This window comes from Oryctolagus cuniculus, chromosome 14, assembly GCF_964237555.1.
Source record: "Oryctolagus cuniculus chromosome 14, mOryCun1.1, whole genome shotgun sequence".
Lineage (NCBI taxonomy): Eukaryota > Metazoa > Chordata > Mammalia > Lagomorpha > Leporidae > Oryctolagus > Oryctolagus cuniculus.
The window spans coordinates 90,506,711-90,527,079 of record NC_091445.1 but is presented as its reverse complement, the minus strand read 5'-3'; the positions used below and the strand labels follow the sequence as shown (position 1 = coordinate 90,527,079).

General features: G+C 41.3%; 1 protein-coding gene across 7 annotated transcripts in view; it reads right to left on the bottom strand.

Moving 5' to 3' along the window:
• Positions 1-20,085, bottom strand: part of GTF2H2C (GTF2H2 family member C) — a 130,270-nt gene extending 110,185 nt beyond the window's left edge. For 5 of the 7 annotated variants that reach the window (XM_070056834.1, XM_070056833.1, XM_070056835.1 and 2 more), the window contains exons 1-14: positions 19,951-20,085; positions 17,713-17,799; positions 16,957-17,034; positions 16,604-16,640; positions 16,287-16,373; positions 15,287-15,337; positions 14,935-14,989; positions 13,331-13,436; positions 11,682-11,772; positions 11,443-11,530; positions 10,532-10,639; positions 8,046-8,109; positions 4,289-4,392; positions 3,668-3,770 (exon numbers count right to left, since the gene is read on the bottom strand). In XM_070056834.1, the coding sequence (XP_069912935.1) occupies positions 3,668-3,770; positions 4,289-4,392; positions 8,046-8,109; positions 10,532-10,639; positions 11,443-11,530; positions 11,682-11,772; positions 13,331-13,436; positions 14,935-14,989; positions 15,287-15,337; positions 16,287-16,373; positions 16,604-16,640; positions 16,957-17,034; positions 17,713-17,768 (1,028 nt within the window). In that variant the 5' untranslated portion in view covers positions 17,769-17,799; positions 19,951-20,085. The other 2 variants (XM_070056839.1, XM_070056838.1) reach the window with 2 other exon arrangements.
• Positions 20,086-20,369: the final 284 nt, after the last annotated feature.

Genomic DNA, 20,369 nt, shown 5'->3' with positions numbered 1-20,369 from the left:
TAGTTTAAAGAATTAAAAGATCTCAGAACTTGTAACCCACTCATGTGGAAGAACTGGTGCTAGTCCTGGGCCCAGTGCTGGCCATTGCAGCTTTGAGGGAAGTGGGCCAACAGACGCTCTGTTTGTGTTTCAGTTTCTCAAATAAATAAAAATACATGGAAGACTCCTGTATAGCCTCCCTGACTTCATTCCAGCCCCCCAGACGCACTTTCAAAACCTTCAACTGTTTGATAATAATACTTAAGCTTCTAACTGCTACCTCATGGTTCTCTGTATATATATATGAGCTATGAACTTTCAACTATCGAAGATGATAATTTAGTTTTCTTTCAACCCTCTTAAACTCAAAGTGTAAATGTGTATGACTAAATGTCATTCTCCATCCTTTCCATAATTAATCATCATTCTTTAAAAAAAAGATTTATTTATTTATTTACTTATTTGAAAGGCAGAGCTACAGAAAGGGAGAGGCAGAGGCAGAAAGAGGTCTTCCGTCTGCTGGTTCACTCCCCAAATGGCTGCAACGGCCAGAGCTGGGCTGATCAGAAGTCAGAAGCCAGGAGCTTCATCAGGGTTTCCCATATGGGTGCAGGGGCCCAAGAACTTAGACCATCTTTTGTTGCTCTCCCAGCCACATTAGCAGGGAGTTGATCAGAAGTGGATCGCTTCTTGGCCTTTTGTCTAAGATCAAGTGTAGATTGAAACTGGAGTAGCTGGACTCGAATTGGTGCCATATGGGATGCTGGCAATGCAGGCAATAGCTTAACCACCTACACCACAGTGTCAGCCCCTTAATCATCATTTTGCATAGAACAATATTCAATGTTCAGTTTACCATCCCTATATAAACATTCTTAGCTGAGACATGAAATACAACTTTTCCCCCTGCCAAAAATGAGTTTTTCTTGGACTGAATTGCTTGGTTATTCCCAAGCTTAATTTTCTTTTTTAAGATTTTATTTATTTATTTATTAGACAGGTAGAGTTACAAACAGTGAGAGGCAGAGACAGAGACAGAGTTCTTCCATCCGATGGGTTCACTCCCCAACTGGCCACAATGGCCAGAGCTGCACGGATTCAAAGCCAGGAGCCAGGAGCTTCTTCTGGGTCTCCCATGTGAGTGCAGGGGCCCAAGGACTTGGGCCATCTTCTACTGCTTTCCCAGGCCATAGCAGAAAGCTGGTTTGGAAGAGGAGCAGCCAGGACTACAACCGGAGCCCATATGGATTAACCTACTGTGCCACGGCACCGGCCCCGCTTAATTTTCTATAATTAAACACTAATTCGGGCCAGCGCTGGTCGCACAGCGGGTGAAGCAGCCGCCTGCAATGCTGTCATCCCATATTGACACTGGTTCAAGGCCCAGCTGCTCCACTTCAGAACCAGTTCTCTGCTATGGCCTGGGAAAGCAGTAGAAGATGGCCCAAGTCCTTAGGCCCCTGCACCTACATGGGAAGACCCAAATGAAGCTCCTGGCTCCTGGCTTCGGATAGGCACAGCTCCGGCCATTGCAGCCAATTGGGGAGTGAACCAGTGGATGGAAGATACCTCTCTCTCTCTCTCTCTCTGCCTCTCCTCTCTCTGTGTAACTCTTTCAAATAAATCTTTAAAACAAACAAACAAACAAAAAACACCACTAATTCAGCCCCAATCTGTCCCAGAATAATCTAAATATCCTCACAGTAGGTTCAACTAACTCAGGATCTCCACAGTTCTTTTGCTTTCTCCTGCAGCACTGCGACCTTCTGCTGGACTGACTGCACTGCTGACACAAGGTGTTGTTCTGGGACCTCTCACGCTAGGCTTCTTTTTTTACCATCTTTGGAATTAGATTCAAATTCCTAGATTTTCTGTCATTCTTCTTCTTAGCTGCTTTTTTGCTTTTTATAAGATTTATTTATTTGAAAGAAAGAATTAGAGGGAGAGAGAAGGGGAGAGACAGAGAGAAAGAGGGAGATTTCTCAGCCACTGGTTCACCCTCAAACCAGCACTCGTGTGGGATGCTGGCACTGCAGGCAGTGGCTCAACCTGCTGTACCATAACCAACCCTTCTCAATTCCTATAAATCACTCACACGAGAAAGTCTCTTTCTGAGACCTTCCACGTCTGAAAACATCTTTATTCTACCCCCATGTAACTGATGGCGTGGCCAGGTATATGAATAGTTGGCAATAGTTTGCACTCCACAGTTTGAAGGTGACTCCTCCTTGTCAGCATCCAGTGCTGCTGATAGAGCACACAATTTTAATTCCGGACCCCTGGCGTGAGACCCAGTATCGTGGGAATGTTTAGGGTTAGTGTTTTGCTGCACATTCTGAAATTTCACAATTATGCATTTTAATGCGGATTACCTTTTCCCTCAATATGTTAGTGACTCGGCAGTCCCTTTCAATCTAAAACTAGTTCTGTATTTCAATTGCAGAAAATTTCCCTGAATTATTTCTTTCATGATTCCTTATGCTATGATTTATCTTTTTCTTTCTCACACTATACTGATATTGGACCTCCTGGACAAGTTTTCTCATCTTTCCCAAGTTACCCCTCTTTGCTTTTTCCATCTTTCACTCTGCTTTCCAGTATTTCTCTTCATCTTTATCTCTCAATCCTTTTGCTGGGTTTTTCATTTCCACTATGCTTAACCTCACCCTTAAGTAAATACAAGTTAAAACAATGATACACTTCTTTATTTGTCAGTTTCGGCCAATATCAAGAAGTTTCATAAAACTTAAGGTTGGCCAACTATGGGAAAACAATAAATGAATCCTCTTTGAAGGACAACTGTACAAAGTCTATCAAAATTTACATAACCTTTGATCCCACCTTTAATAATTTACCATGCAGTTATACTTGCATCTTCAAAGACAGAAGCATTATTTGTGAACAGTAAAAGAAACAATTTTAAATACTCAACAGGAGACAACAGGTTTGCAAACGATCATTTAGCCATGAAATATACAATAATCTCAAACCTAGGATTGATGCAGACATGCTGATATGAAATGATTTCCAAATTACTTAAGGTGAAGAGCAAAGAGATGGATTGATACACAATTGTCTACTGGGCAGAAATTATTGAATATGGTTCCTAAACCCTGGAAGTTGTTAAAATCAGTAAATCTTTGTTTCCCAAACTCTATTCTACAATAGATTAACTACTGCTATTTCAGCCTTGACTTGTGAGAGTTCACAGAAAAAGCATTAAAAAAATTTGTAAGTTCTTGATTGATTATGTTATGCTGCCTCTTATTTTCAGTGGTGTGCTAGAGCTAGAATGTTTTAGCTTTAGAGAGTCAACTGTGAAAATATTCAGGAATTTTGAGAGCTGGTTATTAAATGGCCATCATGGTCATGATGGGAGTATTTATACCACGGAAATCAGCAAATCCTACCAATCAGGGTTTTGTTTTTCTTTCGGAGAGATTTATCATTACACCACTCATCACTCTTACTCTATGGAGGTGGTTTTAGGGAAATTAACAGACTTCTAGAGATACAGATACTCTTAACAGTGAATCATTTCAAATCATAATCAATGCATTCTACATCTCATCTTTTAAATTAATCTTAGAAGTAATCTTACCCAAGTTAATATAAATATGCTTTTATAAAGCAATAATAATATATTCAAACATTCGTTTTCACCACTTAGATAATAAAACCCACATACCTTTCTCCTTTATTTTCTTCTAGGGGAATTTCTTGAAAAGGATCCAAAGGAAATAAATGATGGTAAGACCGAGCCAAATGGGGAGCAGACACCAGAGTAAGACCTAACACATAAGGCACAGACATGTTTAATAATCACCATCTCATAAGGACAATGGCCAAAAATCCAAGTGATAAAACTTTTCCTAAATATTTGCCAGTGGTTTTTGGACTGCAGGTATTCATCTGCTCATTTTACCTGTGACTACAAAAGGAGATTCCAGTATGGAGTCTTAGTTCTATCACTAAGTGTGTGACCTTTCTTGGCCTATGTGCTTACTTACAAATGAAATAAATTTCTAGCCTTCTATTACTTCTCATTTTACTTACAAGAGAGCTAGAAAGATGTCCACTGGCTCTATTGCACTGCTTTTAAAGAATATATTTTTTAAAGAAAGAGAAATTAAGACACACTTCTAGGATGCTATGTTTATTCTAGGCACTCAATGAACATAATAATCTATTTCTCTCAATACAGATTAAATCCTGAAATATAGGCATACTCAAAATTTACTTTATCAGCAATACAGACCAAGAAGCTATTCAAGATTAATGCATTGATAGTAAATAGTTGTATTCTTACCACAGATTTTACACTCAACAGGAAGCTCACAGTACTTGGCCCGACACTGTGGGCAGAAATAACCTCCTAATGTGAGCCCTGGCTCAGTACTGCTGTCCAAATGCCTGTGGGGAAAAATTAGTTTGAAAAGGTGACACACAGAGATGTGGAAAGTTACAGCCAAAGAAAATACGCTACCTCAATCTTAAAACCTGGAATCCATTTTAAATTTAACTCTATTTTGAAATATTTGTGTTCTACAGCTGACTTATACTATATTCACTTTTTGTCCTTTTTACCTCTTTTTTATTTGGAAGTTTCTATTACTATATTTGAATTCAATAACCTTTTCTTCTGCAGTGACTAATCTGCTGTAATCCCATCCAATGTATTTTTTACTTCAGGCATTGCATTCATGTTTAGAAGTTTTATTTGGGTTTTTTCTATACCTTTCGTATCTCTTCTTATTCGCACATTCTCTTCTACTCTGACCAGATGAAGTACATTCACAATCCCTGTTTAACACCTTTGTCTAGGAATTCTATTCAGTATGTTACGATTCCACTCCATGGGGGCCGGCACTCTGTTACAGCAGGTTAAGCCTGTGCTTGCATTGCTGGCATCATATATGAGAGGGCTGGTTCAAGTCCCGACTGTTCTGCTTCTGATCCAGCTTCCTGCTAATAGGCCTGAGAAGAAAGATAAATGTGGACCAAGAACTTGGGTTCCTGCCACCCGTATGGGTGATCAGAATGGAATTCCTGGCTCCTCACCTGGCCATTGTAGCAATTTGGGGAGTAACCAGTGATAGATCTCTCTCTGCCTTTCCCTCTCTCTGTCATTCTGCTGATCAAATAAATAAATCTTTTTTAAAGAATTCTCTCTATGGGGGCCGGCACTGTGGCGCAGTGGGTTAAAGCCCTGGCCCAAAGCACCGGCATCCCATATGGGCGCCGATTCAAGTCCTGACTGCTCCACTTCCAGTCCAACTCTCTGCTATGGCCTGGGAAAGCTAAGTCCTTGGGTCCCTGCACCCATGTGGGAGAACCAGAAAACACTCCTGGTTCCTGGCTTCAGATCAACTCAGCTCTGGCCATTGTGACAAACTGAGGAGTGAATCAACAGATGGGACCTCTCTCTCTCTCTCTCTCTCTCTCTCTCTCTCTCTCTCTGCCTCTCATTCTCTGTGTAATTCTGACTTTCAAATAAATAGATAAATCTTAAAAAAATTTTTTCTTTATGATTTTTTCTTGGTTAAAGGGTCACATTTTCTAAGCATACTTCATAATTCTTTTTTTATATATAAACTTTATGTATTTGAAAGATTTACAGCGAGAGAAAGAGAGGTCTTCCACCTGCCAGTTCACTCACCAAATAGTCGCAACAGCTGGTGCTGAACCCATCAGAGGCCAGGAGCCAGGAGCTATTTCTGTGTCTCCTATGTGGAGACAAGGGGTCCCCAAGGACTTGAGCCACCCTCTGCTGCTTTTCCAAGTGCATTAGCAGGGAGCTGGATCAGAAGTGGAGCAACTAAGACTTGAACCAGCATCCATATGGGATGCTGGTGCTGCAGGCCAGGGCTTTAACCCACTGTGCCACAGTGCCAGCCCTGCTTCATAATTCTTTATGGGATCTCAGATACTGTGAATTTTATCTTCCTTTAGGTGTTGGCTTTTTAAAACTTCCCTAAATATTTGGGCTTTGTTCTGGAATACTATACATAAGTAACTTGGAAACAGTTTGATCTGTTCAAACCTTGCTTTTAAGCACTGTAAGTCTGGTTAAGTGTACTCATCAATCTCGAGTTAATTTGGTTGCATCACTGTGAACTCTATTCAAAGCTTGTCATGTTAACACCTTCCCACACAGACTGATGAGAATAGGAACTACTCCCTGTCCTATGTGAGCTCTGGGGATTATTCTGCCTGCTGCAGTACAGTTGTTTCCTTGCGTCCAGAAGGTTCATCGCGCTGACCAAGACCGAGCTGTGACTCAAGGGCAAGTCTCCGTAGATCTCCAGACAGTTCTCTCTGCAGCTCTGTCCTTCCAGGTACTCTACCCTGCAAAATCACAGCCACCTCAGCTTCCCCAAACTTTAAGGAGGAAACTTTGTTCCTTTAACTCAGCAGGACCCCCAGGCTCTGCAGGATAGCCTGGGAATTCTGGGTAATGGGCAGTAAGCCAGTGCACCCACAGGTCCCACCTCACTTGTTTCCCTTCTTTCAGGGATCCAAACAATTGCTTAGGTATTTTTTCTGCCTTTTTAGCAATAAGGTAAATATAATCCCTGTTAAATGTTCATAGCTGGAGCCCAGTGTCACGGCTCAGTAGGTTAATCCTCCGCCTGCAGCGCCAGCACCCCAGGTTCTAGTCCCGGTTGCCCCTCTTCCAGGCCAGCTCTCTGCTGTGGCCCGGGAGGGCAGTGGAGGATGGCCCGAGTGATTGGGTCCTGCACCCCATGGGAGACCAGGAGAAGGTGCCTGGCTCCTGGCTTCGGATCAGCGCAGTGCACTGGCAGCAGTGCACCAGCCGCAGCGGCCATTGTGGGGTGAACCAACGGAAAAGGAAGACCTTTCTGTCTGTCTCTCTCACTATACAAAAAAAAAAAAAAAAGTTCATAGCTGGAGACAGAAATCTTGCCTGTGAATTTTCAGATTTTCAGAATTACTTTTTTTTTTTTTTAGTGCATGCTATGCTGGGGAAAAGAGATGGGATTTGTTTCGTTTCGTTTTGTTTTGACAAGCATAGTTAGACAGTGAGAGAAAGGTCTTCCTTCCGTTGGTTCACCCCCTAAATGTCTGCCATGGCCGGCGCGCTACACCAATCCAAAGCCAGAAGCCAGGTGCTTCCTCCTGGTCTCCCATGAGGTGCAGGGCCCAAGCACTTGGGCCATCCTCCACTGCACTCCCGGGCCACAGCAGAGAGCTGGCCTGGAAGAGGAGCAACCGGGACAGAATCTGGCGCCCCAACTGGGACTAGAACCCGGGGTGCCAGCACCGCAGGCAGAGTATTTTAGCCTAGTTTTTACCTTCATTGTACAATTTTGTAAAATGTAAAGCTCTGGGGGGCTGGCACTGTGACGTAGTGGGTATAGATGCCGCCTGTGATGCTGGCATCCTATATGGATGCTGGTTCAGGTACCAGCTGCTATACTCCTGACCCAGCTCCCTGTCAATGGCTTGAGAGAAGCAACAGAGGATGGCCCAACTATTTGGGCATCTACCACCCACTTGGGCCACCTGGATGAAGCTCCTGGCTCTGCTGAGGCCATCTGAGGAGTGATGAGGATGGATGATTTCTCCCTGTCTCTCCCTCTCTCTCTGTAACTTTGACTTTCCAAATATATAAATAAATCTTTAAATTCAAAAAAGAAAAATACAAAGCACTGAAGTTAAAACAACAATTCAGAAAAGATTAGGGTATAATCCTTTGCCTTTCCCACACACTCACCAAGAGAAACATCTTTTTGTTTTAGTTTAATTTTCTATTTCTACGGCTACTGTTTTTATCAGCAAGGTAAACAAGTGTATCTACTCACATATCCATTTCTTAGATGCCAAGTGACATACTGTGCACTTCCCCCACCTTGCTGCTCCACTCAGCAATGCACCCTGATGATCACCGCACAGAAGCATTTAGGGATAACCCTCGTCACGGCTACACAGAAGGGAATCTTTCATAAAAGCCATTACCTTTCAAGCCTGTCTTTTCAATCTGCACTTAGAGGAGGGGATTCACAACAGAGCTGATTACTGACAGTTTCAAGGTCGTCACTTACGCCATGCTGAAAGAGGGTTTCGCATCTTGATCAGACAGAGAAGCAATGGTGTGCTGGGGAAATCCTTCACAGAAGAAAACATGTTACTTTCTAGTCGCAAGCAAAGAGCAACATTCTTAGACAAGAAACTAAAAATGATTCTACCAGAAGGTCGACAAAGCTGTACAAAATCTCCCTACCTTGCCTCTAGACATAGTCATGACTATACATGTTTATTATAGAACATGAGGAAACTCACTGTATTTCAATGCCAAAGAAAAAGTAGACGGAAAAGGGAAAAGATCTGTCTGTAAGTAGGACTTCAGATTCTAATGTTTATATCTGTATTTTCTAATTGATTTAAGATTTACTAATTTGAAAAGCAGGTTATGGTGAAAGGGAGCAGAGAAGAGAGACCTTTTATCCACTGGTTCACTCTCCAAATGGCCGCAACATCTGGAGCTGGGCCAAGCTGAAGCCAGGAGCCTCTTGTGGGTCTCCAACGTAGGTGGCAGGGTCCAAGCACTTGGGCCATAATTTGCTGCTTTCCCAGGCATATGAGCAGGGACCTGGATCAGAAGTGAAGCAACTGGGACTCAAACCAGCAACCACATGGGATGCCAGCATCGCGGGTAGCTGTGTCACAGCACTGGCCACCAACAGCACTTTTTAAAAAGAAGAAGTTTGGGGACCAGCATCGTGGCACGGCAGGGTAAGCTACTGCTTGTGATGGCATCAAACCACACTGGAATGTCAGCCTGAGTCCCAGCTCTACATTTCCCCGCTAAGGTGCCTGGGAAGGCAGTAGAAGATGGTCCAACTGCTTGGGCCCCTGCAACCCATGCGAGAGACCCAGATGGAATTCCTGGCTTCTAGCTCCAACCTGACCCGGATCTGGCTATTCAGGCCATTTGGGGAGTGAACCAGAGGATGAAAGATCTCTCCGTCACTCTACCCTTCAAATCAATCAATCTTTAAAAAAGAAAAAGTTTGGGGGCCAAGGCTGTGGCATAGCAGGCAAAGCCGCCACCCACAATGCCAGTATCCCATCTAGGCACCTATTCAAGTCCCGGCTGCTCCACTTCCAATCCAGCTCTCTGCTATGGCCTGGGAAAGCAGCTGAAGATGGCCCAAGTGCTTGGGCCCCTGCATCCACATGGAAGACAGGGAAGAAGTTCCTGGCTCCTGGCTTCAGAATGGCAAAGCTCTGGCCGTTGCGGCCATTTGGGGAGCGGAACAGCAGATGGAAGACATTTCTCTCTATCTCTCTTTCTCTGTCTCTCTGTAACTTTGCCTTTCAAATAAATAAACAAATCTTTTGAAAAAGTTTGTAATTTTTGTACCGTTTCTGACCGAACTAAAGCTTATATTACAGTCACTTTAGCACACGTTACATCACATTTTCACTGCACCATAGCAGCACACACCTCTGTGCTTAAATTTTAGAAAGTCCAAGCCCTTCATGTATTTTATCTTCCATGTATAATTTTTAATGGAAAATATGTTCAGATAAAGCAGAAACCATTAAAAAAGTTTACATAAAAATTAATGTATGTAACTTTATGTATCAAAACATAGGAAAAGCAGGTAAATAACTGGAAAATATTTTCATCGACTGACAGAAAGACTTGATATTCCTAAAGGACTCCAACAAATCAATCTGAAAAATTCTAGATTATAAGTTTAAATAATATCTATAAGATGGGGTAAGGAAATCTATCAGTAAAAAAAAAAAAGGAACTGTATCAGTAAGTCAAAAAAGATTAGTCAACACAATACCTAAAATGTATTCAATGTTTACATCAAGCATTATTCTAAGTATGTCATCTATATTAATTCTAACTCTGTTACACACAATCAGATAAATATTATATCATTTTATAGATGAGTAAACGGGAAACAAAGATGGACCACTGACAAAACATAAATGGCCAAAAACAAGATGAAAAAGCCTTCCACCTCACTAACAAACACGATTTGTTTCATAGTTTTTTTAAAGTCTGTCTTCTTTTTCAATATAAATATAAATGCTTATCATGAAATTTTTGGAAGATGAGGAAAATGAAATATTTTTCAAATAATCTGAAACGAATCACTCTCTTTCCCCTGAGAGAAAGCACTTGGAGATTTTGGTGTGTGTATCTGGAACATCTGTCTGCACGGCTTCTACAACGCAACTTTAATCATACAGTGAAAAGGATTCTGAAGCTTATTTTTCAAAATTCCTTAACAAAAGCATTTTTCTAAAAACACTGTCTTTGTGTATTTCTTTCTTTCATGATACAGAAAGCGGGTAGTGTTCTCTGGGTGACAGAACTAATTATTTTAATCCTTTTCATACTTCTCTACATTTTCCAAAATTCTTTCAATAATCTTTTTTTCTAATCATCATTAAAAAAATTTCCTAAGAGTTAAAAATTGAAACTTGCGCAAGTTAAAACAAACAGCTTAGTTTGAGCAAATAAACATACTTTTTAAATCCTATCTTAAAGCAACAAAACACTTACCCATCCGAATAAGTGAGCATTCAGAACTCGAGCTGGCAGGAGGTGGGCTAACATGATGTGTCAGCAGTTCCTTGTAATGGCTTTCATCCAAAATAACGTGGTACGTGCCTAACAAGATGAAAAGTAACCCAAGAGAAATCAATCAGGTTTGCAGGCTTAACAATTAATTGCAATTTCTATGTAATTCAGTAAAAGTTTTGTCATCTAAAAGTGTAACATTTTCAAAATAACAATTTGAGCTACACTATTGCTTAAAGTTATTTAAATAATATCTCCAAATCAATTTTCTAGGAATAGATGTAATTACAACTATAATTAAGGGCCAACCCTGTAGCGTAGCAGGTGAAGCAGTGCGTGTGGTGCTGGTACCCCACATGGGCACCAGTTAGTGTTCCAGCTGCTCCACTTCCGGTCCAGCTCTCTGCTGTGGCCTGGGAAAGCAGTGGAAGATGGTTCAAGCCCTTGAGCCCCTGCACCCACTTGGGAGACCAGGAAAAAACTCCTGGCTCCAGCTTCAGACCAGCCCAGTTCTTGGGGAGTAAACCAGCGAATGGAAGATTTTGTGCTCTCTCTCTCTCTAACTCTGCCTTTTAAATAAATAAATTAATCTTTAAAAAATAAATAAATAACTGCATTAAAGCCAAGTTACAAAATCTTCACAAAGTATTACACACACTGAAAACTCCAGTTTTTCAAGAGTGTACTTCCTCAAACCCTAACACAACTATTGGTAAGTCCTTTTATTTTGAAATTTCTTGTGAAATCAATGATATATTTGCCCATATTTTGAACTACTGAATACAAATTGATTTCAGTTTAGTAGCATTAGAAGGATTAAAAGATCATAATTTGATTCATAAGCGATTTCTTAAACAATAACTATGGATATATAGAGTATACCTGATACATACCACCAGTTTCACGAGCAAGTACAGTGCACACTCGAACCTCTGCAGACAGTCCAATAACAGACACTCTAATTTTAGCTGCCTTTAGGGTCTTTATAAAATCCAGGTAAATGCAGAGTTTGAGGAGAAGAAAACATTTTAAGAATTAATGTATTTGAAAAACAAAGAATTCTCTGAAAAACAGTGATTAATACAGAATTTTCTTTAATGCTGTAACTCTGGTATTCACTTATTGTCTTTACCTTGATTAGATCATAAATGTTTGATGGGTCGCAAGTTGTAAGGCTGCTAAAGATGATTAGGACTTCTCGACTTGTATGTCCTGGCATGTGTCTAAAGAAAGATAAAATATATTCCAATTAGGTGTACCAAATCATTAGTAAAAAATTCACCCAGACAGGATAGCACACATGGTTTACACAATTATACTACAGAATTCCTTATTTGTTTCAGCATTACAAGGATTCAATTGTGAGTACAAACATTTTAATGTAAATTTTCCTAAAATGAGATATATACTTAAAAAATTATTCCCTATGGGGCCAGTACTTTGGCGTAGTGCTGGCATTCAATATCGACGCCAGTTCGAGTCCCAGCTACTCCACTTTCAATCCAACTGTTATGGTCTGGGAAAGCAATAGAAGATGGTCCGAGTCCTTGGACCCCTGAACCCACATGGGAGACCTGGAAGATGCTCCTGATTCTTGGCTTTGGATTGGTCCACTTTCGGCCACTGTGGTCATTTGGGGAGTGAACCAGTGGATGGAAGACCTCTCTCTGCCTCTGCCTCTCTGGGACTCTGCCTTTCAAATAAATAAATAAATCTTTAAAAAAATATTCCCTGAAATAAATATTTCGGGGGCATTTTCTTAAATAGATTGACAAGGTTCCTAACGTCACAAAACTTATATTCTATTAAATTTATTTCATACAGTCTAAAGTGTAGATTTAGAAATACAATTGTCACATACATCAATTTTAAGGTGTACATATATATGGTTTAATAATAGTAACTTGGTTCTTTCTAAAAGACTGTAATTTAGCCTCATAATTCTTAGTCATAAAAATTATAAACATCAATTTCATATATCATTAATTAAAGAATGAAATGATAGTGTATAGGTTTTAAGACGAGGACAGCTGTTTTCCTGAGTATTAAATAGGAATTTCTAACCCATGAGTCGTACTTTGGAAATTTATATTCATTAAATAAAAGATAAAAAAAAAAAAAAAAAAAAAAAATAGGAATTTCTATTATTCTGGGGACAGTTTCATCAGTTACAGCTTTCCTAATTATATTGTCATTGTTTTGTTCTTCATTTCTGCTTGCTGATCTTGTACTGTGCTTATCTTTAATATTAGTGTTACCTCCTTGTCTACTTCACAACTAAAAAAATACAAAATCTCAGCCAGGACAGATTATTCAAAAAAAAATATATGAGCTTTAATTATACTGAATATTTTCTTTAGGTTCCTACTATATTCTACATTGTTAACTTGCACGAAAAGCATGCAATTAATTTACTGACACACAGCAAGGTAAGTTAATAAATTTCAATAAAGGCATAACCAACTCAAAATTAATATACTATACCAAATTTCACATGTAATTAATTTTTAATAGAATATTCCTCCATCAGCATATTTCTTCTGTACTGCTGATGCTGCCTATAGTTTTATCATATTTTTGTAAAATCTTTCAGGATATAACTCACCCACTAAAATATAAATACTAACCAACATCATAATTAACATCCTACATAACACACCTTTCCTGTTTAATGATTTTGTAATAACTGGGATGATGGCACCCCACACTAACATATTATCATTTCATCTTAACTCATTAAAAAACCTCCAAATCAACTAGAAGTAAACGTAAAGTACTAACTTTAGAGTTTGCATGGCCATACTTAAGGAATTATAAAGAGATGGTTCTCCATGGCAGGTCATATCAACAGCTTTCTTCAGAGACGTTATATGTTTTCTTGGGTTTCCTAAAATACAAATAGAACAACTTTTAACAAAATATTACATATACATTATGGAAACGTATGCCTTTCCTAAAACTTACACATCTATGACATTACAAAGGAGAATCCAGGGTGGATATTTGGCCCAACAGTTAAGATGCCACTTGAGATGCCCAAACCCCATACAGAAGTGTGGTTCAAGCCCTGGCTCCTCTGCCTCCATTACAGCTCCCTACTAATGCAAACGGGGAGACAGCAAGTGACGGCTCAATTACTCAGGTCCCCGACACCCAGGTGGCAGACCAGACTAAGTTCCTGGCTCCTGGCTTAGGCCTAGTCTAGCCTTGGCTGTTGGGGAATAAATTAGCATTTGGGGAGTGAAAAAGCAGATAGAAGACACAACACTCTCTCCCTTTCCCTCTGTCACTCTTTCTTTCTGTAGATTTATTTATTTATTTGAAAGGCAGAGTTAGAGAGAGGCAGAGACAGAGAGTAAGAAAGAGAGAGAGAGGTGTCTTCCATCTGCTGGTTCACTCCCCAAATGGCTGCAACAGCTGGAGCTGGGCTGATCCGAAGCCAGGAGCCAGGAGCTTCTTCCAGGTCTCCCACACAAGTACAGGGGCCCAAGCACTTGGACCATCTTCTACTGCTTTCCTAGGCCCTAGCAGAGAGCTGGATCAGAAGTAGAGCAGTAGGGACTCAAGCTGGCGCCCATATGGGATGCTGGCAGTGCAGACAGCGGCTTCACCCACTATGCCACAGCACCAGCCCCTGCCATTATTATCTTTAAGATACTGAAATCGAGGGAAGTATGTGATGGAAGCAGAAAAATCAAATCATTAACAATGGGTACAATGTAATTTTTTATGCTTTTTGCTTTGTAAATTACATGTTTAACTTTAAAAAAAATTAATTTGAAGATTAAGTGGATTGGGGCTGGTGTTGTGGCATAACAGGTAACATTACCACCTGGGATGCCAGCATCTCGTGTGGGTGCTGCTTCAAGTACTGGATGCTCCACGTCTGATCCAGTTCCCTGCTAAAGGGCCTGGGAAAGCAGTGGAAAATGGCCCAAGTCCTTGGGCCCCGGCACCCACATGGGACACCTGGATGAAGCTCCTGGCTCGTGGCTTTGGTCTGGCCCAGTATTGACTGCTGCAGCCACTTGGGGAGTGAACCAGCAGGTGGAAAAATCTCTGTGTTCTCTCTCTGTAACTCTGACCTTCAAAATAAATATGTAAATCTTTAAAAAAAATGAAGTAGATTTTATCAATAATTACAATAAGTTTATTTTACTATTTTCAGGACACAAATGGATAGATCTTAAAACATGTCCTAACATCCAGTGGAATACTATTCAGCACTGTGCAGAACTCAGTCTACTCTTACATGCCAAAAGTGAAGTGGGCGGCATTGCTAAGTGGCTTCACGGGAGAGCAGAGAAAGCCTTCACGTTAGCTACTCACAGTCATAGAACAGGGCTACAAGGCCTAGAGTCCAACAGGGGTAACTTCACGCGTACCTGAGAGTTCAGTCAGTTTTTCAGCTCTTTTACTCTTTGTAACAATTATTCCAATCTCAAAATAAAAACAAAAATGATGATTAACATTATTTCTCCTTGATAATAACATACAACAAAATAAATTAGTCACTATGAAAGAAATAAGCAAGGTAAGAAACTTTTCCTCAGTGTTTTTGACAAATTCAGCTATGAGCTCAATGTACCTTAACTCACAGAGCTCCTTTGTTCTTCATTGATAACCATTATAGAAACTGGTACACAATGTGGATCACATCGTAATCGTATATTTAGAAACTCTATTTGGGAACAAAACAGGAATTTAATTCCGAATTCTATTCCTTTATCTACATACCTGACTAATAGGATTTTGATCAAAATATTCCTCCACAAAGTATTCCAATAACTGTTTAAAGAAAATAAAATAGAAATATTAGTTAAGGGTAAAATAACAATAGAGAAAATGTCTGACTAGCGTTCTGTGAACTCTATCAAGTACCACTTCTCATAATTTTTAAGTTCAGAGATTGTGAAAAGTGTTCAACAGTGAAAACATTAAGCAGCAAAAAACTTCCATTTGAAGCAGTGGTTCAAGTTCGGCTTTACATGCGGGGCCCAGGGGTGGGTGTCTGGCACAGCAGTTAAGACACAGCTCTAGAAGCCTACATCCCCTATTAGAGCGCCTGTGCTGGCTCTTCTCCCACTACCAGCTATCTGCTAATGCACACTGTGGGAGACGGGCAGCAGGTGATGGCTCAAGTGCCTGGGTCCCTGCCACCCACACTGGAGACCTGAATCCACTTCTAGGGATTCAGCCTGGCCCAGTCCTGGCTTTTGCAGGCATTTGGGAAGTGAACCAGTAAATGGAAGCTCCCTCCCTGTCTCTCTGCCTTTCAATCAATCAATCAGTCAAATAAATACTAACTAAAAGTTGGGTCTAATTGGACGTGACAGAAATAATATAAATAAAAAATCCAATGAAGAAAAATGTGAAAATGAATAGAATTGATGGTAGGTTTTTAATCAGGAATCATATGAATATGTTTGTAAGCTGAGAAGACAGATTCAAGTAAGTCAAAGGAAAAGGAGAATTAAAGAAAAGAATCAACTGAAAAACCAAGACCCTGACTTGGGGTGGAAGAGTAGAAACTAAAGGCATAAATAAGCAGCCTTCACTTTGTCATTTCCCTAAATGATCTGGCAGCACTTACCTACTCAACTATTGCTTATATTAACAGAAAACAAACAACCCACATGCACACACACACAAAAAAACTTTTGCATTCATAAAAAATTATTTTCGGAATCGAGTGTCATTTTCTTCATTTAGTGTAAATTTAAATGATTTTACTAACCTTTAAAGTACATGTCAGTCTATTAGGCTTTAAATCTTGGTCTTCCATTGTTCTTGATCCATCTACCACCACATAAAGGTGGCGCATCTATCAAAAAAGAAGACAATTCCCAAGTACGGATTTGACTAAGAAATAAAATATTCACATATTTCAGTCATATTTATTTAATATATTTTAATACATAATTACTTATATTTTAAGAGATTTTTATGTATTTTTAAGTTATTTTATTTTACTGTTGTTTCTTCCATTAAGGTGACAAATTTCTCTAATCCAAACTAGCTCTGTACCAGAAAAAAAAAGAAATTATAACTTACCATTCCCAGTCGTACTTGTCCATGGTGCTCAAATACTCTGTTAAAATCATACAAACATTTTAATTGAATTGAACTGAATATCACATATGGTCCCCAAAACCAAAGCCTGCATTTTTAGTGAAGTAAATTCTTAACTTAAGGCATACATAAAGCTATAGGCTTCATGAATAGTCCATGAAGACCATTCCCCTGCTGGGCCAAGCCTGCATTGTGGGTTCCTTCCCATTCGGATAACCATAAGTCATTTTCCCTTAAACACACATGAACTCAAACACTGGTGGCTACAGGTGGACAGAAAGCCTTGAAGGAATGGTGTTTTACCTTTTGTAACACACTTAGCATAGTTCACATACCTTTTCCTCTTTGCCTTGAAAAGAATGTCTTCTATTGTGGCTTTTAGTGATCCAGATTCATCTTCTTTAAGAATCTCCCTATAAGTAATAATTGTTTGAAAAGATAAGCTAAAAAGATTAATCCAAGAGAACTGAAAACATAAATCCACAGAGATCTGCACATGCAAATTCATAGCAGCATTATTCACCATACCAAAAATTATAAACAACCTAGATGTCAAACAACCCATGACAGATAAACAAAAATGTCATATAACCATGAAATGGAATGCTTTTTAGGAATAAAGTACTAAAACATGTTACAACAGGGATAAGCCTTAAAACCACTAAGTGAGAGGCCGGCATTGTGGCATAGCATGTAAAGCCACCGCCTGCAGTGCTGGCATCCCATATGGGGGCTGGTTCTAGTCCCGGCTGCTCCACTTCTGATCCAGCTCTCTGCTATGGCCTGGGAAAGCAGTGGAAGATGGCCCTAGAGCTTGGGCCCCTGCACCCACGTGAGAGACCTGGAGGAAGCTCCTGGCTCCTGGCTTCAGCCTGGCTCAGGCCCAGCCATTGCAGCCATTTTAGGAGTGACCCAGCAGATGGGACAATCTCTCTAATTCTGACTTATAAATAAATAAATCTAACCCCCAAAAAAGTCACTGAATTGTAGATCAAAAATGGGTGAATTTTAATATATGTAAAACATAACATACTTCAATAATGCGTAAAAAAAGATGTCTAAATGGAAAAGAGAAACAACACCCTGCTTACCATGTTCTCTCATAGCCTCCTTCCCACCGCTTGGTTCTTTCAGGCTCTTCATCCATTTTTTTTTAAAGATGTAATATATTTTATATTCTGTAAAAACATTAGTTTTTTAAAAAATGTATTATGAATATTTTTAAATGTATTATATAGTTTATATTCTGTAAAAACATTAGAATGTGAACTTTCTAAAGATGTTACAAAATGGATCCAATTTAAACTGAAAATTAAAGAGAAATACATGTTTAAAAAATCAGAATGCAAGTTCTTATTTCCTGTAGCTTTTTCAGTAATTCCTGTCAGATAAAAATACAAAATTCTCAGAGGTATTTTTCCCACTTCCAAGAAAGAATATGGATATTCATGCAAAATCTCAGCACCACAAAACATCTTCTACCATTTATAAAAAAATAAAAACGCGCTATAGATATGTCAGAGTAAAATCATGGAATCACGGGCCGTGGGTGTGGTGTGACCGAAGCAAGATTAGCCACAACTGATGATCAGTAAGCAGAGTGATGGATAAACAGGGATGCCCTGAGCTTGCTCCCATAAATGTGCTCACAGAAACGTGTCTCAATTCTCTCACAATAAATGTTTAAAAGTGAAATGGATCACTTAGAAATGAGTAAATGCTATGGCTTCTAATTCACAAAAGGACGCTGTACAGCTTCAACTACTACTAAAAGACAAAGACAAAGGAAACATTTATTCAGCCATTCGATGAACAGGACGAAGGGCTTCCTGTGGATGACAGGACTGAGGACGCCTGGCTTTCTGCTTCCTCATTCTTTCCTTTAGTTCATGTCATACTTACCCCTTTACTAACTAGAGATAGAACTCGTGGTGGCGTATTAACCACAGCCCAGCCATGCGTATCCCCATAACTCACATCTGCACCCTTTCCACGCAGCACTGGGCTCCCTTCTTCCATAAGCAAGGGGCCAAAGGGCTCTCAAGTGCCAAGACATCAGGATAAAAGTGTATCTGCTGTCACCGGCAAAGATGAACTTCTGTGGTGGCCTTACTCTGTTTACATCATTTCTGTGGAAATTACGTTTAAAATCCAAAGAACTGACTTTGGGAATTAAAGTCTACCGACAAACTGCAGACTACTTCTAAGGCATTACTGCTTCCCGTGAAATCTGCCATAGTCAGGTTATTAGCTTACGTCCGGTATTACCGCTGGTGAATTTACAAAACACTCTCTGGGCTTTGTCATTGACTGGCTTCTCTCAGGAAATCCGGCGATCCAATCACTTTCCTGAACATACCTAGGAGGGACTGTGCTGCTTCGGCACAGGTGGTGACACTGAGTGTCTGATCCTCCTCTACGCCTTCCGCAGTTATGCGAATATAAACAACGAAAAGCTGGCATGTTCTTAATCTCAAGTTCCTAAAGTGGCTACTATTAAAATATCACATCGGTATGCAATTATGTTTTAAGTATGTATCACATATATACTTTATATATATAATATATGATATGTATATGATATATGAATGATATATACTGTTTAGTCTCTGAAGTTGAAAAACAAAGTTGAGTGCAGGGCCATTTCACCCTGAACATGCCTGGATGGGAGCAAACACGAGGAGGAGGAAGCGGCTTTGTGCTCACGGCGTGACCAGCGCCGCCCGCGTGGGGGACCCCGGGCAGGCGCCACCGAGCCCCGCGCGGCGGACGTTCACACGGAGGCCTGCATCCACGCGGCACACGAGAGGAGGACTCGGAACCGCCCGCGCCGCACACGAGAGGAGGACTCGGAACCGCCCACGCCGCACACGAGAGGACTCGGAACCGCTCGCTCGCTCTCTCTCTCTCTCTCTCTCTCTCTGCGAGTCCCCCGAGTCCGTCTGGAAACATCGCGCATCCGCTGCCCGGAGCCCACGCGCACCCTGAACCGCGCTGCGAGTGCTCCCTGCCAACCAGCGAGAGCTGCACCCAACCGCCACGCCACGCGCGACGCGGGTGCTGCCAGGCGCCGGCGCCGGGTGTCAGGCGCGGCCCTCAAGGCGCAGACCCCGGCACCTCGCTGGAGGGGAGGACAAGCTCCAGGCCAGCGCCACGGCTCTCAACCCCCGCGGCCGCCCGCCCTAGGGAGGGAACCCTTCCCCAGGCCGCGGCCGCGCCTTCCTGGCTGCTCAGAATAGTCTCCTCCCCCTCCCATCCTCCTTCCCCGAGACACCGGCCGGAGCAGTGCAGCCTCCGGCCGCCTCCGCGGGCGGCAAACCTCTACCTACCGCCTCCCGGGTCCGCCGACACGGCCCTCTGCCGGAAGCGCCCGCCCGGCGGCGAGGAGCACCGCCGTACACCTTCCGCCGCGCACTGCGCGCCACGCAGAAACGTTCCGGCGCTGCCGCCAGGGCGGGCGTTCGGGACCGGGCACCGCAGAGAAGCGGGCAGGTGGTTGCCAGAGGCTCAGGCGCCGCCAACCTGGAATATGAAGAACTTCCTTTTATGAACTTTTAAAATTTCTTTTTTATTTTAAAGATTTATTTTATTTTTTAAAGATTTATTTATTTATTTGAAAGCCAGAGTTTCAGAGAGAGAGGAGAGGCAGAGAGAGGTCTTCCGTCCGATGGTTCACTCCCCAGTTGGCTGCAACAGCCGGAGCTGCGCCCATCCGAAGCCAGGAGCTTCTTCCAGGTCTCCCACGCGG